Raw genomic sequence first — 26,606 nt, 5'->3', positions numbered from 1 at the left:
TTACAGTTTTCAGTTTTGGTTTCAGGTACTTCCGCTAGTAAGGGAAAGAGCTCGGGATGACTGCATGACACACACCACATCGTTTTAGCCTGAGAGGATTTACTCTGATATTTTGATATATGACTTGGATATAATGTTTTGACATGATGTTTTGAGATATTACCACTTATGTTTTTATGTGATGATTAGATTACTATGATTTTATAATGATTTAAAACAAAATTTTTGGACTATATTTTTGGGGTGTTTCATTTTCCACAACTGAAAGTAAGATACCATCTGATATTCTATTTTAATTGTAATGACACTATTTATTTTCCAAAATATCCATACCCTCTTGGAAAGTAAAATATCCAACACACCCATGCCTTGTAATCTTTGATCTTGTGTACACTTAATCTAAGTAAGGGGGAAGATGTTTAGACGTGTGGAGGAAGGAAAAGAGGCCAAATTTGGCTGATTTTGATATTGCAATGCAAGGATGGTGGGCCATGGTGATGTCACTATCCTCAAAAAGGCCTTAAAATACTTCTAGATTTGTGTACGAAAATCCATACACCTAATTTTTTTTTCAAAAGTGGTGAATGATAGAGCCGAGTTCAAGGATTTCAAAAACCCGATCGGATTAATTTTTCGAGTTGTAGAACTCCGGGAAATCGCATTCAAAGATCACGTTTAATTGACCCGAAATGTTTGATTTTTCGACTTTTGCAAATATTTTTGCTAAAAATATTTCAAGTACGAAATTAAATAATAGATCATAACCTGAGTCTAAAAATGTTATCGGAATCACCATCTTAGGTGTGCAAATGTCTTAACGGATCAAATCCGTTTATGCAGTTTTAAGAAAATTAGTATTATACCGTTTTTTTTTATTTATTTATTTTTTTTTTATTTTTTTTTAAATTTTTTTATAACGGTCATATCTTTTGCATACAGACTTCGTTTTGGATGTTCGTTATATTTTCGGAAATAGGTGAACATGTAGAGTGTTTGATTCGCTCACAAACGCTTAATACGAAATTTTAGTTTTTTAGACGTATTAACTAGGGTTATAATTTGTGTTTTGTGATTCGTTTGAGATTTTCCACAACTGAAAGTAAGATATTATTTGATATCTTATTTTAATTGTTATGTCACTATTTATTTTCCAAAATGTACATTAAATCTCACTAGGTTAAGTTACAAAGAAACTCACGATGAATTGATTGTTTACAGTTTTAAACATAAATTTTGGGATGTCACGTCTATCACCGCTCTACCCTCCACCACCCTCTTTCCCATCCCCTCGTCGACTCTCTGGTAACTTCAGTCCTCTGACCCCTTTGGCCTCTATCACCAACGTTCAACTACACCTGAATGCCAATATCTTTTTTCGTTACCTCCATCTCCAAAGATAACTTTCGAGCTGTTGGCATCAAATCGACTGTGCAACTCCACTCAACATTGTAATCTACCCATTATTACAAATGAGAATGGGACAAAAAACAAGATAACATAAAATTAGAAAATGACCAAAGGGCATTTTATCATTCGTCTATTTAACGAAAGACATTAATGGTAACTGAGATATAGACCAAAACTAATATTACCAACAATAAGGATCAATGTTGTTAAAATTTTAAAATAAAGACCAACAATAATGGACCATAACCGTAATTTACACCGAGTTGAATAATATAATTTTTCACCAATCGTAACCGTGGATTGTTGTTTGGGCAAAGCTTATTATTATAATCAAGGGCTCAAATTCATCAACCATTTTGAACCTCACCCTAATCAAGTGTACTTGGTAACACCACAACATTCTCAAACAACCACTCACCAACCACTAGTTTTTCTCCCTTCATTTTCCAATTTCATTACTGAACCATAAAAATATTTTTATTGAAATATTTAATATTAAAAAAATCGGAAAAGAAAAAAAATCAAAGAGTTAAAGGCCACAGACAGGCAAAGTTTATATGTCATTAAAAAGGATTTGGTTTTTGGGAAAACAGTGTGTGTGTGTGTGGTGAGAAGACACAGAGATTGAGGGATTTGGCAATGGAGACTGCCATTAGCCGTCGACTCGCTCCTTCCCCTAACCATGGCCTTCTTCAATCCAAACCAGGTACGAACATATATCTCTCTGTGCGTATCTGTAAGTTGATTCGTCGATTACTGAGATAGGTTTGTTTGTGTTTTCAATTGATGCATATTAACGCTTAATTGATCCACGAAGTGGCTGGAACTAGCTGTTTCGTTTACCAATAATGATGTCTTTTAGGTTTTCGGTTATGATTTAGGTAAACGGAGTCAACATGATTCTATTTCTATCGTTGATGATATTAATCTTCGACATAATCGACTTCCTAGGGTTTTCAGCGCACTTCCTTTGGCTTTTAAACGATCCTAATTATTCAAAAATAACCATACGAAGCTATCGATTTAATTACATATGATGCACCAATCCAGATCAGAACAAACACCTAACAAAATCGTGTGATTGCTACATGATTTACAATGTATTTGGTTGAAGTTGCATGCATTTTGAAAGAAAACCGAGTATCAGTATCTCGTGGGTCTGTCTGTATCGCTTAAACACATGCTGAATCTTAACCAAGAATCATTCTTTACTCTACCACATACAGGTGACAAATACCTGCTTCATAAACAAAGCACAAAATGGATCACAGTTATGACAATGGCGCCTCCAAGGCTGGAAAAGGGTGCTGGGGTGTTAGATAAGCCAGTAATAGAGAAAACAACTCCTGGAAGAGAGTCTGAGTTTGACTTGAGGTATTGTATCACTTTCATATATATTCATATATTAGGGGGATTTACCTTTTTATTTTAATTTGTAGGAAATCAAGGAAAATGGCACCACCATATCGAGTGATGCTACACAATGACAACTACAACAAGAGGGAATATGTTGTGCAAGTGTTGATGAAGGTTATACCTGGAATGACAGTTGACAATGCAGTTAATATCATGCAAGAGGCACACATCAATGGGTTGTCTGTGGTGATTGTGTGTGGGCAGCCAGATGCAGAAGAGCATTGCACACAGCTCAGAGGGAATGGGCTTTTGAGTTCAATTGAACCGGATAGTGGAGGGTGTTAGAAAGGTGAGTTAGTAAGTTAAGTACATGATGGGTCTAGTGACACTATAGTCAGTCATCTGTGATTTGTAAGTACTAGGATTATGGCTATATCAATGTCAATAATGAAAAAGAATGATATTATATATATATAATATATTGAATATGATAAGACTTTTATAATATTTAAGCACAACTAGTGTCGTTTTGATGGTTCCACATGTAAACTTAGTTATACAACCTCATATAAACCTTTTTTAACCAAATATTTTGTACATGCTTCCAAATTCGCCATATATTGTGCTTTAGTAGTTGACAAAGCTACATCAGATTGCAGGAACAAACACTAATGGTGAATACATAATTAGTGAGAGACCATAGACAAATACACTATGTAGTTTGAATCGACAATACTAGATAGCCATTCTCCAAATTTTCGAAATTCCAAACAAGCATGAAATGTACCACGAAGATATAAAAATCCATTAAATTGCTTCAACAATCTTTACTTGTGCTCGACATATATTGACTAATGACACTTAAAGCCTAAAGCCTAGTATAAGTCATGTTGAGAGTAAATGATTGTTGGTGATTTGTATAACTGATATTATTTAGTGTAATGAAATTAATTTGTTGATCGGTGTTGCCTTGATAAATATTGAATAAGTTAGGATGGTGCGGGATGCATATTTGTTCAAGTTTATCATGGTTGAAAGTACACTGTTATTTAGGGGTGAAGCCTTGAACCAACCGATAAGGGTCCGGGGCAGCGGCCCTAGGAGCGGGGTCCAAGCGGTGGCAACCCTTGGCGGGGTCCAAGGGGCAAATCGCCTGGCTAGAGTCGGGTTGTATTTGAAATCTGAATTTTTGTTTTAAACTCAATTTAGTGATCCTATATTTGAACCCGTTTTTAGTGACAGTTTTATGACAGGTTATGATGGTTGTGAAACTGTTTTATGATAGTTTTTCTTGTCAGTTTTTCTTCATTCTTTGTTCTTGAACTTTGAGTTTTATCTAATTAAAGATTTTCGAGAATACCCTTAAAATGCTTTAATCTGAAAGTGTTTTTTACAACTCTCATTGATCAAAGCATTCTAGGCTTGACAATCATGTCGTGTTCGGGTTGGCGTGTTGCGTGTTGGCGGGTCAAAATATGCCAACCCAAACACGACCCATTTAAATATACAGGTCACGTGTTGGCGGGTCACAGGTTGGCGGGTTTGGAACATAAACTCATATATGACCCACCAACCCATTTATTTATATGAGTTCACAAGTTGGCGGGTTTGTGGGTCAGATTTGGGTTCAAGGGTCCGAATTTTAGATATTTAATTCTTAAACATCCAAATGAAAACTAAAAACATTCATAGAAACATGTTACAAATTTAGCCTTATAGGTTACGACTTATGACATTAGACCATCCACCACGAGTCATAATGTCGAAACATTCAAATGGTCTATGAATAAATGGTATATATTATGTAATACTTATTAAATATTAATACTTGATACATAAATACATTTAAAAATAAAATAATTTTTTATTAACAATATAAACGAGTTGTCGGGTCAACCCGTTTATTTTTTGAGAAACCCATATATGACCCGTTTAATAAACGGGTTGGTGGGTTGAAAAACTCAACTCAAACATGTTTATTTCGTATCGTGTCGCGGGTCGTGTCGCGTGTCGTGTTAAGAATTGTCAGCCCTAAATCATTCTAATACCTGAATTTTCCAACAACCATGACGCACATAAGTGAACCAATTGTTGGGGATTGGTTTATTCAATAGCAAAGGTTACTCAAGGGGAATGAATCATTGTTAGGAATTTCATTAAGTGGTGGATGATGGTAACGGTGATTAATATTTGTAATGGTTTTAGATGGTTGAAAATCACGGTGAATATTTATGTCATCAAAAACAAAATGCAATATTAGAGACCAAATTTTTACTAACCATATGAATATATATGTAATTTAGTCTATTAATTTTTAATTAAACTCTATACTTCTTTACCCTTACACTATTGATATTGTACACTAAAGATCCCTAGGACAGTAGGGTTTTGTTTTTCCCGTTTATAGTTTCTAGCTACTCTTAGATGCTTAATCATATTGGGCTATCAGAAGTGGTTACCACTTGATCACTCCAGAATTGCTCTCACCTAATCGCAACATGACGAGTCCGGAGTCCCAATATTTGTATACAGTTTCCCTAATTTATTTTTTTGTGTCTCGTCATCAAGGGAGCACATTTATTGTTGAAGGCAGAATTTTGAAAACCACTTATAAATGTTTCGTATGAAGCCCGAACTTTTGAAATTATAAGAATGAAATAACCTATAACTTAAATGTCTTAATATATTCATTTGTCATTTTTAACTATATAAGATTTAATAAATAAATCTAGTTATTAAATCGTATTCAACCCCAACGATTTTATAATTCATGTGTGTAATATTGTTGTAGTTGGTGTTATATCTTAACATTGTAACCAACAAACGTATAAAACACACATTTTTGTTTGCATTTAATTTTTTTTTTTGTTAATTTTTTGGATTAAATTTCTAAGATGTATTTTAATAATAAACTACATATGGATCATAGAAAAGTTATAAAAGTCAACATATATTGTTAACAAATAAAAAGAATTAACCACTAAAGAATGCTAGCATGCTTTTCATTTTTGTTTTCAACCACAAGTTTTTTGTTGGTAAAAAATCAGGCAACTTAATCAACAATCAATCGTCAACGATTTTAAAACATTGAACAATTTACAAGTGTTTTTCTTTATGAACAACAAAACCAGATTATAAAATTACTTAAAGTTTTTATTAGAACATACGCAAAATAAGATGTTATAGTTTCATCTAGAAAATACACTAATTTAGCAAATAAATATTTACAATTGTATCTCATAATCAGTACGAATAATTTTGCCAAATTAGAATGATTATTTATGTATTAAAAGTGGTGCTATATTAGTCGTATCTTATGCATTAAAAGTCGTAAATTGATTTGGATTAGAGACTTTGTCGTGTCACTAATCCTTCTTACTAAATGAAAGTTGTTTTTTTTTTGTCATGTCAATCACTCATGAATTTTGACACTTGTTATTTTATGGTATTTTCGAAATAAATATTATCCACTTTTCAATTTTTGATTTGTTTCAATTTTTAAAATTAAAATCATATATACTTATATATGTAAAATATTAAATATCATATATATGATATTAAATTGCAATAAATACGTTTCTTTCTTTCTTATTTTAAAGTATTTCTTATTTCAATGTTGTACATTAAAAAATATTTTCTGTTTACATTTTATAATTTTAATTTAATGTTTAATCTTTTTTTTTTTAAATCAATCCGTGTATTACACGGGTCACACACCTATTACTATAAGATAAGAGAAATTAAATATCATTCTACTTTTGTTTCTATATATCTTCCTACCAATTTAAAATGAAGACAAATATACTAAAATATAATTAATCTTATCACAATATGATCACAAGGCAAAAAAAAAAAAAAAAAAAAAAAAAAAAAAAAATTGTAAGAGGATATCTAATTTCGCATATTATAAACCATAGACCTAGTATCATCCGAAGGAAAAGATGGAAGGCCAAATCCCACTTCTAACCCCATACAAAATGGCCAATTTCCAACTTGCTCACAGGTAAATTGATTCTCTTTTGTTTACTAATCCATATTTGTTCATACATCTTTCGTCTAATTCATACTCATAAAGATTCAAACTTTACACAATATGCATGATTGATTTACAAGTTGACTTCCAGTGGTAATTCACTAATTTGATGATTAATTTGCAGGATCGTATTAGCACCATTAACAAGGTTTAGATCTTACAATAGCATTCCTCAATCGCATGCTATCTTATATTACTCCCAAAGAACCACGAAAGGGGGGTTTCTGATTGCAGAAGCCACCATTATTTCATCTGCTGCTCAAGGGTGATTAAAATTGTTATATTACATAATATTAGTTTCATTAACACATCATTTGAAGGATTAAAAGATGTTTTGTTTTGTTTAAGGTTCAAGAATGTACCTGGTATATGGTCAAAAGAACACATCGATGCCTGGAAACCCATCGTAGATGCTGTTCATGCTAAAGGCGGCATCTTCTTTTGTCAACTTTGGCACCCTGGAAGGGTTTCCGATCAAAGTATATATATACATATGATTGATGATTCTTTTCTTTATCGTCTTTGATTATGGATTATTCAACACAATCTAAAAAGCTAACTTCTTGATTCTGAATGCAGGTTTTGAGCCAAATGCTGGATTATCACCCGTTTCTTCTACAGACAAAAAATGTAGTCCTTTAATCGAAAGCAATGGCCAAGTTTTGGCTGAATTTCTACCTCCTCGAAGATTAAACACCAGCGAAATTAGTATAATTGCTAATGATTTCAGAATTGCAGCAAGAAATGCTATGGAAGCGGGTAAGTCTTCAAGGATTTTGACCGGTTTTCTTTGTTTTGTTTTTGTAAATGAAGTTCGAAAAATGATTTGCAGGATTTGATGGTGTTGAAATCCATGGAGCTCATGGTTATCTAATCGATCAGTTCTTGAAAGATGAAATCAATGATCGGAGTGACGAGTATGGTGGTTCAATAGAGAATCGTTGCAGATTTGCGTTAGAAGTAGTGGAAAACATCGTAAACGAAATTGGGGCAAATAGAGTCGGAATCAGGCTTTCACCATTCTCGAATTACATGGACTCAGGAGATTCAAACCCAGAAGCTCTAGGTCTTTACATGGCTAAATCGCTAAACAAATACGGGATTCTCTATTGCCACATGGTGGAACCAAGAATGGAAGCTATGGAAGAACGAAGCGAGTGCACAGTAAGTTTGGAACCCATGAGAGATGCATTTAATGGTGTTTTCATTGCTGCTGGTGGATACGAGAAGGAAGATGGAAATGATGCTATAGCTCAGAATCGTGCAGATCTTGTTGCTTATGGTCGATTGTTCTTGGCAAACCCTGATTTACCTAAAAGATTTGAGCTTGATGCTCCACTTAACAAGCATAATAGAGATACATTTTACACAGAGGATCCGATCCTTGGGTATACGGATTATCCGTTTCTTGAAACGATTGTTTGAGTTTGGAGGTGTGAAAAGAAATTACAAAAGCTTTGTTCTAAATTGATCATCTGGATTTACTTGTATTTGATCTACTAGTCAATGGTTTGATTATATGGGGATGTCCTTTTTCGATAAAATTTAAAATAAACATAAATTTGTCTAGCAAAACGTTAGGGATGACATCAAGGTGTAGGTGATGAATATTTATGTTAATGTCTTCAATTGATAAAAGAGAAATGAGAGCACCTCTTGAGTTAACGACAATAAGCTTAGTATATGATGGTATTGATAACGACAAATATATAATTTTAACAATAAAATATAAACCATCGAGATTAAAAAAAAAGTACTAACATATCTTTTGTTTCTATAAAATTTTCTAATTATTAGATAAGACAAATATTAAAATATGAATTGAGATTAAAAAAAATTAATAGATTTCACAGGTGATTATTTTATATTAATATGAAGATGGATAGTAACAAAAAGTGTAATATAGGCCGTTCCCAAAAGCAAATAACAAACTAAGAAACAAAAACATGATATCATGTCTAACAACGAAAAAGAAACGTACTAAGACACGACATATTTAAATGAGCAACAAATCAAAGCAAATGACATAACAAAATGACTTACAAGTAAACAATCGAAAAAAAGACAACTTGGATCATCAACAATCACTCTAGAGAAAATGGGAAAGAACTAAGTCATAAGTGACCTAAAATCCCATAAAATGGCCAAAAAAATGGTTGTGATATAAAGTCGTGCAACCATGTTGCACTGATGGGATGAAAAACAAACGCTACAGTCACCGCTACCTTGAGATGAGATCATCTAATGGTCATCTTTCTTCCAACGATGTTCATTTCATTGTAACTATACTAAATATCATCAATTACAACACCCACCTTGATATCAACATACCTACAACCTAAAATGTAGCAAAAGTGATTCCCAAGTGGAAGAAGCAGATGTCCAAACTCAAATAACACAATGTGACCCCAAGTTTTGACATGGCCATAAGTTAGATAACGCTTTCACTATGTCACAAAATGGTCAAAGCCAAATAAATGAAATAACTTATTAATCAATACCGAACCAAGCCAAAAATGCATAGTGAGCATCTCTTCATTGAATGCCTTCTGGTCTAAAATCATTTGACCTCAATACTTTTTGGGACCAAATGCTTAAACAAAACTAGAAAATCTTTAAGTACTATATAGAAACATCCAGTGATAAGGAAAAGTTTCAACTACATAGAAACCAAAAGAGATTTACAAGATGTAGACATATTATCATTCTCAAGCTAATTTACAAACACGAAACAGATGAATTTCACCTCTCAAGTGAAATCCACAACCCATTCGAAGCAAAAACCCGACCGAACATCACTAAGTAGAGTACATCAAACAATAAATATAAAGAACTTCTTCTATGAAAACAAACTTGCAACCTTGAGTACCATATAGTGTATGCTCCATAAAAAAGTGAAAAACTCTCACAAGTTGACTAGGAGAAGTTTGTGATCAAACGGTATACATAGATTAATAATGATAAATCAATTCACACACAATCCAATACAACTTCAGAAAAGCATTTTCAAAATACATGTTGCAGTATTACAATATATCCTCAGTGATATACATAAGTTTATGAGCGACACCAACCATACATGTCATCTGCAATCTGAAGCTAGAAGTTTTAACACCTTACTAAAATTATTTAGAAAATAAAATTATATATATATATATATATATATATATATATATATATATATATATATATATATATATATATATATATATACACACGAAATCTGAACATAACACGTATAGGTACATTAGAAATATATATTGGGTGTTGTTATTATATGTATCCCTTGTTCACATAAAAAATCAAATACACACACTCAACCCACTCACAAAAGGAGGATACACCAAACAATTAAGGGTATATATAGAAATATAGAATAAACCTATACATTTAAGATTTTAATTTTAATTGATTTAAATTAATTAAAGTAAAACTTTGACTATTATTAGATGATATTTGAAGTAAAATGCTTTCAGATTAATTTAGAGTTAAAGAATGACACTTGATTGATTTCATTTAACTAGAATATGGACTTAATTTAAAAAAAAACATTAATATGTAGGATTGAATTAAAATATATGATACTAGGAATGTTAACTAGATTTCAATCTTGGAATTAAGTCAAAATTAGAATGTTAGCTAATTATGGGAATTTAGGCATGATTTAGACTTAACTTCTTTAACCATAAATTTGTTAAGATATTAACAAAATAGAGTTAAGATGTAAACCGTAAGACTAGTGTGTTAGTTGGAATTCATTTTGAGATTGAACTTAGAAACGCATCTAGCGGGAAGCATGCACAAGATGCAGGAGCAAAAACTGATGATCTTACAGGGATAAAGTGGAACATGCAATGAAAGTAATTAAGAGTTACATCATGCTTTATCATGAAGTCATATTAGTATATTTAAAATTTTTAATTTCTCTGTTTGCTGCAAGTATTTTCCAAACCACAATCCACCATTTAATATTATAGCAAGAAGACAACATAAAGATTATTTAAAGGATATAAGGTACATGTTTATTGGAATGAAAAGGACACATCATGCATCTTTTGAAAACAAGTTCACGTGGGTAAGTTCTTTCATTTGTTCTTAATAAAATATTAAATCATAAATCAAGTCAAACAAAAAAGAACAAGCATGACAGGCTTTTTTCCTTATTTCGTGTATCATATTCAAAAGCAAACAAAGAAAGCTGGTTACAAACAAAAGAATTTAACTATTTTTATTAAAGCCTTATGATCGTATGCATGTATTCATACAAGAAAAATTCTGAATTCTGTGACAAAACATTCACATGGATTGAAAATTTACCTGTTGGATTAAGATTCTTGATTGCGTGGACAGGTACATCAGTTGTGACGTTCTTCTTGAGAGAGGCGATCGAGATGCAATTGTATTAAGGGTTTAGGGTGAAATAAAAGCGAAAATACTAGTAATAATAAAAAATGGGTGATAATTTTAAAATTTAGACATGAAAATGAACATTTCTGGGTACAGACATGCATTCCGCGGAGGTAGCTTCGCGGAAAGACAAAATCGTAAATAAATTAGTGTATTAAAAAAAACTCAAGATCCATTCCGCGGAGGTAGCTCCGAGGAATGGATTTTCAGTTTTTTTTTTTTTTTTTTTTTTTTTTTTTTCAAATCGATTTTTCGGGGTTTATATTCAATTCCCAACTAATTATTTTCAAGAAAAGATTATGATAGTATGAATTCTTTTGACAATGTTTCGTAAAATATGAGATGGAAAAAATTTTGTCTTATAATTAGAGATCATTACATAAAAGAATCATTGGGGGTGATTTTTTTAATTGATTTGAAAAAAAAAAAACTAAAACTGAAGATCCATTATTCGGAGCTACCTCCGCAGGATCCACTGTAGCTTCGCGGAATGAATATTGAGTGTTTTTTTTATTTTTTTATTTTTTTATTTTTTAAATACACTAATTTATTTACGATTTTGTCATTCCGCGGAGCTACAGTAGATTCCACAGAGGTACCTCCGCGGAATGTATGTCTATACCCGGAAATATCCATTTTTATGTCTAAATTTTGAAATTTTCTCCCATTTTTTTTTTTACTATTACCGGTATTTTGAAATTATCCCCCATTTTTTTTTACTATCACGACAGATACGTGATTCTTATGGGCAATTTAGTAATTTTTTGATATTAGGTTGGAGCTTTTAGATGAACCCTTCTCGAAGTAACGTTTTGTTTTTGGAGCGTTTGATTTTGAGTAAAAGCTATCCGCTCGTATTGCCCAATGTTGCCAAACGAAGTTTTTTTTTTTTTTTTTTTTTTTTAGTGTTTTTCTAAAAACTAAACGGTACAAACTCTTAAAAGCTGCGTGCTGAACACGACCTATATATGTGGACCGAGCCACGCCACTATCTTTTTTAGGGTTAGAAGACAACCATTATATTGTATTGGAAATGTCACCATGTGCTTAACCAAGTTGTGACTAGGGGTGAACCTATTTTTGTACAACAGTACAAGTGAGCATTTACAACATCTGTTATTTGTAGGGTTTATTATGACATTTTGAATATTGTGTTATTTGATTTCTTTTGCCTTATTACTCTTTATGTGTGAAATCGTATCCTTTGTTGAAGTGCTAAAATTGTAACAATTTTAAGATTAGGGTAAATGAAACTCAATAACGTTGTATGTTTTAGTTTGAGATCATTATTAGCCAACCTTAACAATGGAACTTTGGAGACAACCCCGTGGCTGATTTTAGTCACATAATTAGCATGGGGTTTAGAGGGGGTAAAGTGGATAGTTGCACAGGCCTCAATTTTTTTTATTCTATATTTTTGTTTAAAAAATACAAAATTATAATAAAGATAAGGATTTTTTTTTTGTTCATCCTAAGCCTTTAAAAATATGTCATTTTTCAGGACCAGCTCTGATAATTAGTAACATTTATTTTGAGGAATCGAGGGTAGTGTTGGTAACTAAAAAGATCGATGAAATTATACTTAGCAATGGTGTAGGCGAGTAGCTACTCTCTAGCATAATTACCAATATATTCGCTACAATTATGATCCATCAACCATATCCATTGTTTCAAAATTTTAGTAATGAATATATCATATTTGCATTTTTTTATTTATATTTGTAATCTACATTATAATTTGTAATCATATATTAAAAGAGTTTATATAACTAATAACTCATATATTAAAATAGTATAGTAAAAGTCCATAGCACAACTAAAAAAAACATCCATAGACAACAAATATTATAAAAACCATGGACTAAATTTGGATACAATGTATGAAATACAGATTATCAGTTTACAACAATGCTTTCGTAATTATTTATCATCTCCAAACTCAAACTGTGGTTTTAAGAAATGGATAATCGGTGTAGCCAACAACCGGATCTTCTGTGTAAAATGTCTCTCTATTATGTTTGTTAAGTGGAGCATCAAGCTCAAATCTTTTGGGTAAATCAGGGTTAGCCAAGAACAATCGACCATATCCTACAAGATCTGCATGCTTCTGAGTTATAGCATCATCACCATCTTCTCTCCCGTATCCACCAGCAACAATGAAAGTAGCATTAAACGCCTCTCTCATTGCTCCCAAACTGACTGTGCATTCCCTTCGTTCTTCCAGAAGTTTCATCCTTGGTTCCACCATGTGGCAATAGAGAATCCCGTATTTGTTTAGTGATTTCACCATGTAAAGACCTAAAGCTTCTGGGTTTGAATCTCCCGAACCCATGTAATCTGCAAATGGTGAAAGCCTGATGCCAACTCTATTGGCTCCGATCTCATTTATCACAGCTTCCACTACTTCCATGGCAAATCTACATCGATTCTCTATTGAACCTCCATATGCGTCAGTCCGATCATTGATTTCATCTTTCAAGAACTGGTCGATTAGATACCCATGAGCCCCATGAATCTCAACGCCATCAAATCCTATATAACATGTATTGGACTTCAATTCATTATATAAAAGGAATTAAACATCAGAAAACTGGTCCAACTCCATGAACACTTACCAGCTTCCATAACATTTCTTGCTGCAACTCTGTAATCATTAACAATTCCACTAATTTCCTTGGTTTTTAGTCTTCGAGGAGGTGGAAATTCAAACAAAACTTGGCCGTTGCTGTCAACTACAGGATTACATTGTTTGTCTGTGGAAGAAACCGGTGGTACTCCAGCATTTGGCTCATAACCTACACTTAAGAGTAAATTACTGAAATCGTCCCTATGGTTTGGTTAAAATTACACGTTTGGTCCCTAACTTTTCTTCTGCACTCGGATCGTCCCTATGGTTTGATTTTGTTGCGTTTTTCGTCCCTGTGCTTTGGTCAAAATTGCATGTTTGGTCCCTAACTTTATGTATGTAAGGGACGAAAAATGCAACAAAATCAAACCATAGGGATGATCCGAGTGCAAAAGAAAAGTTAAGGACCAAACGTGCAATTTTGACTAAACCATAGGGACGATTTCAGTAATTTACTCTACACTTAATTAAGATGATTTTCTAGATTTAATTTTGTAATTTATTCGTAATAAAAGATGATAAAAAAATGAAGCATACTTTGATCGGAAACTCTCCCAAGGTGCCAGAGTTGACAAAAGAAGACGCCGCCTTTTGCATGAACAGCATCCACAATGGGTTTCCATGCATCGATGTGTTCCTTCGACCATATTCCAGGTGCATTCTTATACCTTAAAACCAAACAAAACAAACATATATTCGGTAGTATTTTTACTACTTTAAATGAGATGTATAAACTAAAAGAAATATATATGTTTTAATTATGAAAATGACCCTTGGGCTGCGAGTGATATGAGAGTGCCTTCAGTGATCAAAAATCCTCCTTCGGTTGTTCTTTGAGAGTAATATAAGATAGCATGTGATTGAGGAATGCTGTTGTAAGATCTAAACCTTGTCAGTGGAGCTAACACAATCCTGCAAAACATCAAACCACTTGAAGTCAACTTGTAATAGTTTAAATCCTTATCACGGAACTTCATATATGTATATATATCAATATATCATATATACCTGTGCGCAAGTTGGAAATTACCCATTTTGTAAGGGGTTAGAAGTGGGATTTGGTCTTTCATCTCTAATCTCACCCTCCTAATGATTCTCAAAATAAAATGTTGTCTCTGGTATATATAATAGAGTCTAATTATAAGAAAAAAAAATGGGATAATGGTTCAATCAAAAACAATATACGAGTTTTAAAGCATAATATACCTATAAGAATGTTGACTCTATCCAGCAGCCACAAGTCAAGGTTGGAAAGTGGCCATGCTCAACGATATTTTAGTCTTTCTCCTTTCGAAAATAAGTATTTATTATTTAAAACTCTAATGTTAACTTGACATATTATTTAGTTTTTAGCATAAGATCTAGATTTATTTTAAAGTATTGCATATCATACACAAGGGAGCAACACTTCACTTTTATAAGTGTTTCATCTTTATATAATTTTTATTTTTTAAATTTGCCTTCACACAAAATTTAATTATTTTTTTAAAGTATATTGAATATTTGTCTATTTAAAAAAAAACCATTGTTTTTGTCTTAATTACTTATGATTGTGTGTATATTGATGACATGCTCGATGCTGCAGGATACAAGACTCATTACTACACCAAAAGGTTAACTAAACCAGGAGTTCGAGACGAAAGATTTAGGTGATGCAAAGATATTTAATTTTGGTATGGATATTACAAGAAATCAATACATATGCATGTTATATTTAAGTAAAAGCATCTACAAGTCATACACGACTTTAAGATGCAAAGTGCAAAACCAACAAGTACAACACATGTTCGTCATTTTTTGCTATCTTCCCAACTTTATCGTCAATCAAATGACGAAATTGATCTGCCCTCTAAAGTTTCTTATTCAAATGCATTTAGATCATCAAGGTATACAACCATTAGTTCATGACCCAACTTATCACATGCATTGAGTGTTGTAAGGATAACCTTGGAAATAAACATTAAAAATTGGCATAATGGATATTATATTCTAATGCTTTAAATATACTTTTAAGGCCTGTTTCGAGTTTGCAAAATCAACATATGAGTTATTTACATATGTTCGTTTTGATTATGTAGGCAATCTTGGCAAAAGAAGATGATCACTCATGGGTTATGTATATTTTTGATTGTTGTGAGTTGGAAGGCTACAATACTTCTACTTTTGCTTTTGTCTACCATGGAAGCTGAAAACATGGCTATTCTATTACTTGTAAAGATGATACTTGGCTTTAAGGGTTGTACAACGAAGGGTGTGGTGATTTATCTTGCACTTATAATTTATTGTGATAGTCAAACTGATATATACCTCGAATTTTTTTTATATGTTTCATGAAGGAGTAAAGCATATTGACATTCGGCAATATTATATCAGAGTTGTCAATGCGCAAGGAAATAACAAAGTGAGTAAGGTCGACACCAATGAAAACCTCGTTGATATCACGGCCGGTCCTGAGAAATTAAATATCCTTAAAGGCCTAGGACGAACAAAAAAAGGGTCATTATCGTTATTATAAGTTGTTATTTTTAAATAATAACATGTAATAAAAGAAAATTGGGCCATGTACAGTTGTCCACTTTGCCCCTCTCAATGCTCCCATGGTCGACATGATGACAAAGTTGGTTCCAACGACCAAATATGAGCCATAACTAAGTTTGGTTGATGTTTAAGTTCAAGTCCTTAGTGACTTTTGGAACTACTTATTTTTATTCATATTGAAGGTTGAAGGTTCATTTTAAAAAAATATATTTTTCCATATTAAAAGTTTTTGATGTCTTAGGACTTAATCATATATTGAAAATGGTTTTATAACCTTTAGAAATATTATTTAAAATCACTATTTCAAACAAACCCATACGGGGTGTTTGAGTAAATGTTCTTGGACTTTTACATGACTCATTTACTTAAATAGATACTAATTTATTGACTAATTACACATGTAGGTGAAGAAGATTAGGCTATACCCACACGTGACTTTCCTACGTGACATAACACTTGCCCCATTAGTGAAATGTTCAACCTGCCCCCATTCTATATACACACTATAGGTTGATAAATCATAAAGTACAAGACCTAGCACCGACACTCCTGAAACCTACATTCCTAGCTTCTACACTCCCAAAACCTATAAGTTATAGCTAACATAATTAGTCCAAATGTGTTTACGGATGATGTTGATGGTTTTATCTATGACACAGTGGATCCTCTTATAGACCTCATCTGCCTGGTTGGATAACATGGCAAGTCTTGAAACTAGTTTTGTTTTTTACTTAACAAATTAAGTAAATTAATATTAACATTATTTTTTCTTAATCAATAACATCTTATAATATTGATTGATTTCTTGTTATATTTGAGTGATACTTTCATTCAATTTTATACTTTATTTTTGCATATTTTTTTAGTTGTTCTTAAATAATCAATGAGTATTTTCATTTTAGTTATTTTACTACTATTTCAGATGGTTTATAGTTTCTGTGTTTAATTTTAGATTTTTAGAATGAGGGTGAGCTTGTGGTAGTTGGGCTAATAGGAGGAATTGGAAGAGAAGAAACTTGGGCTTGCAAATGGGCTACTGTCACTTAGGCTAAGGAGAATGTAATATTGGGCTAAAGTTAGTCAAAATATGATCCAATGGTTCGTGTAAGGAGTTAAGAAGAGAGAACAAGAAATCGGGCATACAATTATTGAAAATGACAAGAAAATGCAAAATTCAATCTTAACATGGTAACTCTGTCTGTTACACCCTGCTAAAGCAGAAACACAATATATGACATCCCACCGTTTCATAACACAAGGTATAAAAACAATAACCATAGTTATTATCATAAAAGATTACATTATTGTCAATTACATCGTTCCCAAAAACATTGTTCAAAAGCTACATAAATTATCTGAAACAAACACTCATGTAGAAACTAACAAGGGGTGTTTGGTTTGTCTTTTTTAGAGGCAAAAGTCTTTTTTGGAAAAGATAAAAGGTAAAAGATGTTTGGTAGAAACATTTTAAAAGCTACTTTGGATTTTAGATAGAAGGAAAACTGAATTTTTGGAAAAGTTAGGAAAACCTGGCTTTTTGTAACTTTTCCAAAACAAAATTTTGTCTTTCAAAAAGATAAACCGAACTCTCCCCCAAGAGTGTGATCCTATGTGCCAACTACTAACTAGAACCTACAAACCAAGACGAAAGGAGAGTGTCAACTATGTAAATAGTTGGCGAGTTCATAAGTATTCAAGTATACATTATTATAGAATTGAAAGAAGTCAATTCAATAATAAGTGGTGTAAATAAATAGTTGTTTTCAAACATATGATTTAGATATATGCCTAATTGTTTATGCCTTGAGTTTACAACCAAAGCTATTGACCTGAATTCCCCTAATGTGTCATGTTTTATTGTTAATATGTTTACATATTCGTAATAAGTGAGTGAGGAATGTCAATCCCAAATAGGGATATCCATAAAAAAAACATCAGCTTAAAAGTGAGTTTATAGGTTGTATAGTGTTCTCGGGGACTAAGCATACAATAATATCTCAATCATACAACAATTACAAATAGGCGAATACATACATGTACATCAACAAATTTTCCAAGAATTCATACAAAAGTATAAATAATTTGTAATATGGCAGTCATGCTTTTCACCCAAAATATTAGAACAGTAAAAAGGTTTATGAATAATAGCGAGGAAATTGAGTGATTCCTAATGTGTCGGTCATCTATGGTTAGAAATAATGACTCCTACTCATGTCCTATGAAACATAAAGGTTCTAATGAGATTTTGTCTAGCTTTCAATGGTCTAGTAATACTTAGTCAACTACTTGATTTATAAAGTGTCTTTAGATTGTTTGATTTTTACTTTTAGATGGAATTATGGAAAGCTTTATAAACATAATTCCAAAATCACATGAATATCAATTCCAAAAATCACCAAACCATATTTGCATCACTTAACAGGTGATGTAAGGTTTTGGTGAATTTTTGGGAATTTATAGGTTTGTATATTATTTATTTCAATTTTATGCTTGAAAGAATCAAGAAATTAAAAATAAATAGGAAATAGTCATGAAAAACTATGGAACTTTTACCACTGTTATGTATATTATATTGAAGGCCAGATTAAAATTTGTAAATTATTTGGAACAACAGAACTTTATTTTCTAAATTCCTCACTATATATAAGGCAAAAATCAAAATATATATAAAAAATTGTCCAAATTAGATGAAAAATTAATTGGGGCCTTATTTATAATATACAAAATTCCTATAAACTTTCAGAATTTATTTCCTTTTGGAAGTATTTGTCTGGAAAATATAACTCTATTTCTAACTATTTTATACAAATATAAAGAAAATGCATTTGTAGCTGAAATTTTCAAGATTATTTCTTCATACCATATATTCACTGAAAAAAACCAGATTCCATTTTTTTGGTGTTTGACGGAAGAATTTAAGCTACATAGGTTATGGCAAAACCTTGCTTATTTGTTTCTTCTTGGAAAAATGTGGTTGATAATTTGGCAATTTTTATAAATACTTCCATAGACCTTTAAATAACAATATTCTTACTCCATTGAGTTTATCATATTAGGAAGTGGTAATAATTTCCCCATATTTCTAAAGTGGAGAAATTCTTTTAAACATGCACCACAAAACATTCACTGTAGAAAATAAAGTTGTTGACGCAACAATTTTTTGAGAACTGTTTGGAGGCCAAAAACTTAATGGATGATAGTGAAGCCACTTGGGTTTGAAAGCTAACTCAATAAAGAAAGATAAAAAATTTGGTTGACAATTAACTGAAAAATAGAAATCATGGAAATATGATTCAAACTCCCATTTTATCCAATGACTTCATTTTCTTTTGCTTAAGTTGAGATAAAACTAGAGGTGGCAAAAATTGACACGACACGAAATCCGACACGAAATAAACGGGTTTGGGTAAGATATTTCAACCCGTTTAAATAAACGGGTTGACACGACACGACACGAAAATTAAATGGGTAAGGTTAGGGTTGAGAATTTCAATTCGATATGACTCGAAAATGACCCGTTTATTTATATGCAAGTATTTTGAATTATTTAAATAAAATAGAGAGATACAAAATCAAAATCATAAGTAAAAGAAAGCCTTCAAATTAAATTGTTTTGTAATATTGAAATGACTTAGTCATCTAGATGAAGACTTCATTTCAATTTTTCATTCTCTCACAAACTACCCAGTCTCTTTCACCACTCCCGCATTCTCATGACATTTGTCATCCGCCTCCCCAACTCCCACTCTTTTAATTTTGTCATCTGAACTTGCTATGACTTCAACTATTCTGCCTCCAAAGTATTAGCTTTTCTTTTCTGCCTACCTAACTCCTACTCTTTCAACATGTTCAATCTTTTAACCTCACATGACACGACATATTTCGAGCTATAGCCCTAACCCGAAACCCGACACGAACTCGACACGAAAATAAACAGGTTGACACGACACGACACGTTAATTAAATGGGTCGGGTTAGGGTCAAGCACTTTCAACCCATTTAGTGTTTCGACACGACACGACACGAACCCGACACGACACGACACGATTGCCACCTCTAGATAAAACAACCTTATACTAGATATAATCTATTGAAAAACTTGTTTCTAACCATTAGAACTTGCTTGAAACAAAGTTAAAGTTATTCAATCTTTTGAAAAATCGATTTTGGTGCTTAATAAGGATCGCATGTGCTCACATTTGTTCTTGGCTTTGGTTTGATCATGGATCACCAACATTTCCAGAACATGCAACATGTTTTTGGTAGTGTTCTACAAACATTAAGATCAAAGAGTCTTTCTAACAAGAACAAACTCTAGAAGCCGAAAATGGAAGAAGAAATTGACTTAAAGTTACAAAGATTACTAAGGATCATCAAGAGGTGTAAGTTTTTTTACCTTGGTTTTGTTATGATGCTTCAAAAACACCCAATAACTTTATAAATTTCATGGTTTATGGAATATTATTGGCTAGAGTTTGAAAGGATTTGTAGAGAGAATAAGTGTTGTTTCTAGAGAAAAGGAATAGAGAAAGTGAAATTTTGTCTCTCTGGATGTCCTATCTCTCTCGTTGTTTATATGGGGTTTTACCTCACCAAAACGAGCCACAAAACTCTAAAAATGTAGGTATACTTATGAAAATGAAATGGATAAATCTCTCCCGAATACCGTAGCTCTAAGTTCACTTTGACTCCCTCTTTTTTGTATGCAAAAACTGTTATCGGGAATTTACAAGGGAGAAAAAAATGAGGTTGTTGTTGACTTTAAGTTAGCGAAGGACAATAGGTAATTGAAGGTGATTGACTGCATATTTAAGAGAGATTCCCTTGGTAGGGGAAAATTTTATTAAAATTGGATTACTTAATAAAAATAAAAAGGGGATTCTATTAATTATATTTTTATAACTCTTAACTTATAATTTAATTATGTTGGATTTAAATTATATTGAATTGTGTAACTTAATAAAATTGTTAGGTTTCCTAGTTAATTTAGTTAAACGTTGAAAATGTTATAGTTTCTCATAAATTTTAGGTACTGAATGTATGAAATTAGTAACGAGTTGTATGATTATAATTTTGGCATTTTATAAAATAGTTGGATAATTCACATGTCGATGCGAATACTAATTACATTTGACCTTGTTTATAAAAGTTCATAGGTTCTTCTAAGATCATGACTTAGCTTCTGACTCATAAGTCTAGAATATGTCAGTGTCTACATGTGCAACTTTAATATATTCACGTCTAGAAATATCTTGAATTTTGATGGTTGTCATACTGTCTTAATAGAAAAATGTGTCAAGACTACTGTGTCCAAATCGGGACTTAAGGGGTGATTTTTTCATTTCAAGTTTTGGCTGTTTTTTGTGGTATGATAGGTGGACTTTTCCCAAATCGTAGAATAGGGTTTTGGAGCATATTCTTTAGAGTTTTGAAGGGTTTTTGAAGAACTATTGAAGGATTGAAAACTTATGAACGTGTGGATTTAATGCTTGGTAAATTTTTTTTTTTTTTTTTTTTTTTATTTTTTTTTATTTTATGATCATATTGTGACTAACTTCTCCTTTATCAACACCGGGTAAAATGCCCATGCACAACAAGCTATATTTTCAATGGATTCTGAGTTTTTATTTCACATCTATGAATGAAATATTTGTTTAAATTTCTTAATTGTTCTTTGTGTTTTTAATAATGAGTTTAAATACTTGAATGTTTATGGTTATTTGTTTTCTAAATAACATGATGGATTATCAAAACAAACTAGTAACAAATGATTTAGGTAGATGCTTATAATCTCATTTTAAATCAAAGGATTGTATTCTCCAAAGTATAAGTGCATTTTTTATTTAATTGGTGATTCTCAAACCATAATTATAGTTAATTTACATGAAAAGAAATACTTATTTGATTTATGAATTTGATTAAAGATTGTTAACAACTTCTCTAACTTTCCTTCTATTTATGGAGGATCTACGCGATTTAAGATTTTGAATTCAATTAATATAACTATGTTGGAATGAATTATAAATATTGAACCATAAACCATGATGATAAGTTAACTAGTTGGTCTCGTGATAGTATTCCAATATTGATTATATCTCCATTATTGATTTATTTCATGTTGAATTTTACTTATTTTACAAATTACTTTTTATGAATAGTTTAGAACTTAACCAAATAAACCATTTTCTTTTTTTAAAGTCAATTTTTATGAATGGATTGCATAGATAAAAATTGATTCATTCACTTTGGATTTGATGTGTTATTAGTACTATACACAGTTTATGTGTTAGATTATCTGAGTTATTTTTTGTTGCCCTCGACAACCTCCATTGAGGAAGTTAGATACATGACAAATGATCATGCAAACATGTTTATTTAACAACCGGTCATATGGTGAACGAATCGTCTCTCATGTGCAACCAACTTTCATTTTTTTTTCTTTCCAAAAATGACATCATCCAATTGTTAAAGAAAATAAGCTAATGGAGTAAGCGAGTGATCCAATATGACCCAACATGAACTTGTAGATCGATTTCTATGAAGTTAATGGGTAATCACATAACTAGAATATTGTGGTGGTTTTTGGATGTATTTTTAAGCATTAACTAATGACTGTAGATTGGTATTAAAGGGAATCTCATTGGACACAGTCATGACGTATCATAACATATGACTCAAATTATATATGCCTCTCATGCTCTATAAGAATAGACATTTTTACTGGATTACTTAGGATACGAGAAAAATAGATAGAGCCGTTGTTAAACGAAAAGAGAAAATATCATGTTTTCGTAGGAAAATATGATGTTATTTAGAAAGGCTTAGAAAACACCATATTTTCATAAAAAACGATGATGTTTTCTCAAGAAGACACGAGAAAACACTGGAAAATACTAAAAACCCTACAAAAATAGCCAAAAGCAATGTTGTTTCGTATTTTTGTAGAGGTCGTTGTGAAGATAATGGTTATTTAATTTTATTAATTATTATTTAGGTCTTTTAGACTTGAGGGAGTGGGAGGCACCAGGCCTAGCCACCACCCCCGCTAAGCAATTGCTACATCGTCCCCCATGAATCTCTAAGCTTGTCATCAAGATTGCCTTACCATATGCTTGACGAGATAAAAGAGAAGATGGAAAGAAACACAGGTGGTCTCCACTTGACTATTTCATTGTTTCAGCTTTAAATAGCTGTAACTTCAGCTTAAAACTTGTATCTTACTAAAGTTTATGTTAATTAAATATTTAAATAAACATTTATTTGATTTAAAAAAAATGTTTACTTTTTAAACACATCAATATTCCATATCATCAAACTATACTTACGTGTCCATAAAAAATATAATGTAACAATACTTTAGCACCTGCTACCACTCTCTCTAGCTTTATAATATTGGAATTACGACGATATATTTATTTTTGTGTTTTGTTAAGAAAAAAAATAAAATCTAAGTTTGATGTTTGGTTTATCCATTCTTTGGAGTGAAAACAAACTTGCATTTTGTTGTGTTGCTTGACCCAAGAAGTAAGCATAGAGTACACGGTAAAAAGAGAGTCATTGGCGCTATTGTACCAATGTATGTCGATTCGTCAATAATTTGACTTTTTGTGAGAACAAGAAACAGGTGACGTCACCATCAAACCAATCTAACGTGTTTAATCGCTACTGGCTACAAGTCAGATTACTCACAACTCATCCTGCTGAAGATAACAGATAAGCCTTACATTTTCGACCTCACTTGAGCCCTTTGCCCTTTCCAATTTCCCCCAATTTCAACTTCTCTCCACTCTCTCTCTGCTAATTCTAGTTTTGAATGGATTCCCTTTTCAATTTATGACCTAATTTCATCTGGGCATCATTCAAATTTCGTAATCCCATCCTGCATTTTTCTTAATAATGGCGGCTATTGCTTCAATTTCTTTCCACGGAGTCACTCAATCATCATCCGAAAGAAAAATCTGTCTCCCATCTCCATCTCCATCTCGCTCCTCTCTTTCAAATTTCGATTCGATTAGGGTTCGTACAACCTTCTCATTTCGTTCCATAAGCGTTCGTCCTTCGAAATCGAGTTCTCGCTTTGCAGTTCACTGCATGTCTACAGGATCAGGCAAGTTCTAATGCTTATGATTTATCAAATTTTCTATGCCTTAGCAATGTAGGATATTTAAATTGAAGATAATCTGATTTAACATATTAGCAATTAGTTGTTTGGTCGATGAGTTACTGATGCATTGATATTCTAATAATGGAGTAACATTTCACCTGAAAATTGATACAAACTTCCTTCAATTTGTAGAAAAGATTGACAAATAAGCTCTATTAATCTGACAATAGGTTTTCGTTTTCCCTTCAGAAGCACCACCAGTTTCCGAGACAAAATTAAAATTCCTCAAAGCTTACAAACGCCCAATTCCAAGCATCTACAACAGTGTGCTACAAGAACTAATTGTACAACAACATCTAATGCGATACAAAAAGACCTATAGATATGATCCAGTATTCGCTTTAGGCTTTGTTACTGTTTACGATCAACTCATGGAAGGATACCCAAGTGACGAAGATCGGGAGGCCATCTTCCAATCCTACATCAATGCCCTAAACGAAGACCCACAACAATACAGGCTTGTCACTGAATTCCCACCGAGCTTTTATTTCTTTTTTCTCTTGTGTTGATTCAATGTTCATCTGACATAAAAGCGTAACATTCATATGAACAATTCTTTCTCTACCATTAGGGCTGATGCAGAGAGATTGGAAACGTGGGCCCGTGCCCAAAACTCCAGTTCATTGGTTGATTTTTCATCAAAATCAGGAGAAATTGAGGACTTGTTGAAGGATATTGCAGAAAGAGCAGGGGGTAATGGAAGTTTCAGCTACAGTCGATTCTTTGCTGTTGGTTTATTTCGCCTTCTTGAATTAGCAAATGCAACAGACCCCACTGTTTTAGAAAAGGTAATAATAAAAATTTGATAGTAAACAACGAGGTAATAGGTAAAGGGTTGGTGTCTTAATACATTAAGCCATGTTGTTCATTAAGTCATTCTGTTAAAAACTAATTTTATGTCTGTTTGGGTACCAGCTTTGTGCAGCACTTAATATCAACAAAAGAAGTGTTGATAGGGATCTTGATGTATACCGTAATCTCCTCTCAAAGCTTGTTCAAGCGAAAGAGCTTCTAAAAGAATATGTTGCGAGGTAATTAATTAATTTACTTTTTGAAACAATTTAATTGTTCGTTTCATGTGTATTTTTTGTATGTTGTGACATTTTATTGTATTTTTTTTAGGGAGAAGAAGAAGCAAGCAGAAAGAGCGGAACCTCAAAAGGCTAATGAAGCGGTTAAAAGTTTCTTAGCAGAAAATTACGACACCAGAAAGTAGCGCATATAATAATCGAGCTATAATATTTCCCTTTTTGATCCTTGTTATACCGTTATTTGATGTTTCTTGTTATATTGTGAGAGATGATATAAGCAATCATTATACAAATTCTAACAAAAAAATATGCAATGTGTATGTTGATTTGTATAACTACTTTTGAGAATTCGTGCAATGATTGTTCACCTTCTTATTCACATCTCTTTCTTTCGCCTTTGAGTTTTATAAATTCCAAATTATGTGGTTCAATTTGGTGTTCTAATATTGAATCCAATCAAAGCAAACAATATTCATGTAGCTTTTTATATTATTTAGGTTACATAGAGTATAATAAGTTTGTCTTGTTGGGGTTATAATGAGTTTGTCTTGTTGGGAAAAACAATATGTATTCTTTTTTATATTAAATAACTTTTTCTTTTCTATAAATCATGTAAATTAAGCCAAACCGAATGTAAATTAATTAGTTTTGTTAGATGATTTGTGTATGCAAGTCTGGTTAAATTGTGTTTTGGTACAAAGACATTTGCATCCATGGTTTACATAAAATGAAATCAAAACAAACCATTTGTATTCAATATTTGAAGAAGGCGTTTGATCCATCGATACGATGAAGTTTTCATTCCATATGAGAAACGAAATGAGCAATTACAAGCATTAAATCTAAAGCATCAATAATACGGTTTAATATCATCAACAAATTACTCTTAATGGCTTTTAAAAACTCCACATAATCCCCTAAAACTAATTCCTAACAAGAACACACAACGAATTATTAAACCTTCTGCTTTCCGAAACACCCAAACTGAATAAAATTGCTAAGGTGAAAGAATATTATGAATCACTCCTAGTGGGTCTCCAAAAC

The 26,606-nt window shown here is 32.1% G+C and overlaps 4 protein-coding genes and 1 long non-coding RNA gene across 5 annotated transcripts; 3 read left to right on the top strand and 2 right to left on the bottom strand.

Annotated features, from left to right (window-relative positions):
- Positions 1 to 1,953: 1,953 nt before the first annotated feature.
- On the top strand, positions 1,954 to 3,268 carry LOC111914480 (ATP-dependent Clp protease adapter protein CLPS1, chloroplastic). The gene is made up of 3 exons (XM_023910218.3): positions 1,954 to 2,113; positions 2,634 to 2,781; positions 2,847 to 3,268. The coding sequence occupies exons 1-3, from the start codon at positions 2,047 to 2,049 to the stop codon at positions 3,106 to 3,108; spliced, it is 477 nt and encodes a 158-aa protein (XP_023765986.1). The 5' UTR covers positions 1,954 to 2,046; the 3' UTR covers positions 3,109 to 3,268.
- Positions 3,269 to 6,607: 3,339 nt separating this feature from the next.
- Positions 6,608 to 8,371, top strand: LOC111914479 (putative 12-oxophytodienoate reductase 11). Its single transcript, XM_023910217.3, has 5 exons — positions 6,608 to 6,766; positions 6,921 to 7,061; positions 7,145 to 7,275; positions 7,376 to 7,555; positions 7,629 to 8,371. The coding sequence occupies exons 1-5, from the start codon at positions 6,705 to 6,707 to the stop codon at positions 8,219 to 8,221; spliced, it is 1,107 nt and encodes a 368-aa protein (XP_023765985.1). The 5' UTR covers positions 6,608 to 6,704; the 3' UTR covers positions 8,222 to 8,371.
- LOC122196857 (uncharacterized) lies at positions 6,757 to 7,378 on the bottom strand. The gene is made up of 2 exons (XR_006189125.2): positions 7,159 to 7,378; positions 6,757 to 7,051 (listed from the first exon to the last, which is right to left on the bottom strand). It is a non-coding gene; the product is annotated as an uncharacterized LOC122196857 (long non-coding RNA).
- Positions 8,372 to 12,963: 4,592 nt separating the features above from the next.
- Positions 12,964 to 14,977, bottom strand: LOC111914442 (12-oxophytodienoate reductase 2). The gene is made up of 5 exons (XM_023910183.3): positions 14,838 to 14,977; positions 14,601 to 14,741; positions 14,367 to 14,497; positions 13,819 to 13,998; positions 12,964 to 13,735 (listed from the first exon to the last, which is right to left on the bottom strand). The coding sequence occupies exons 1-5, from the start codon at positions 14,897 to 14,899 to the stop codon at positions 13,143 to 13,145; spliced, it is 1,107 nt and encodes a 368-aa protein (XP_023765951.2). The 5' UTR covers positions 14,900 to 14,977; the 3' UTR covers positions 12,964 to 13,142.
- A 9,102-nt stretch (positions 14,978 to 24,079) lies between these two features.
- On the top strand, positions 24,080 to 25,941 carry LOC111914477 (protein THYLAKOID FORMATION1, chloroplastic). The gene is made up of 5 exons (XM_023910216.3): positions 24,080 to 24,474; positions 24,721 to 24,988; positions 25,103 to 25,319; positions 25,447 to 25,562; positions 25,654 to 25,941. The coding sequence occupies exons 1-5, from the start codon at positions 24,264 to 24,266 to the stop codon at positions 25,745 to 25,747; spliced, it is 906 nt and encodes a 301-aa protein (XP_023765984.1). The 5' UTR covers positions 24,080 to 24,263; the 3' UTR covers positions 25,748 to 25,941.
- Positions 25,942 to 26,606: the final 665 nt, after the last annotated feature.

The sequence above is a fragment of the Lactuca sativa genome, chromosome 3 (genome assembly GCF_002870075.4).
Source record: "Lactuca sativa cultivar Salinas chromosome 3, Lsat_Salinas_v11, whole genome shotgun sequence".
NCBI lineage: Eukaryota > Viridiplantae > Streptophyta > Magnoliopsida > Asterales > Asteraceae > Lactuca > Lactuca sativa.
This window is presented reverse-complemented; position numbering and strand designations above follow the sequence as displayed.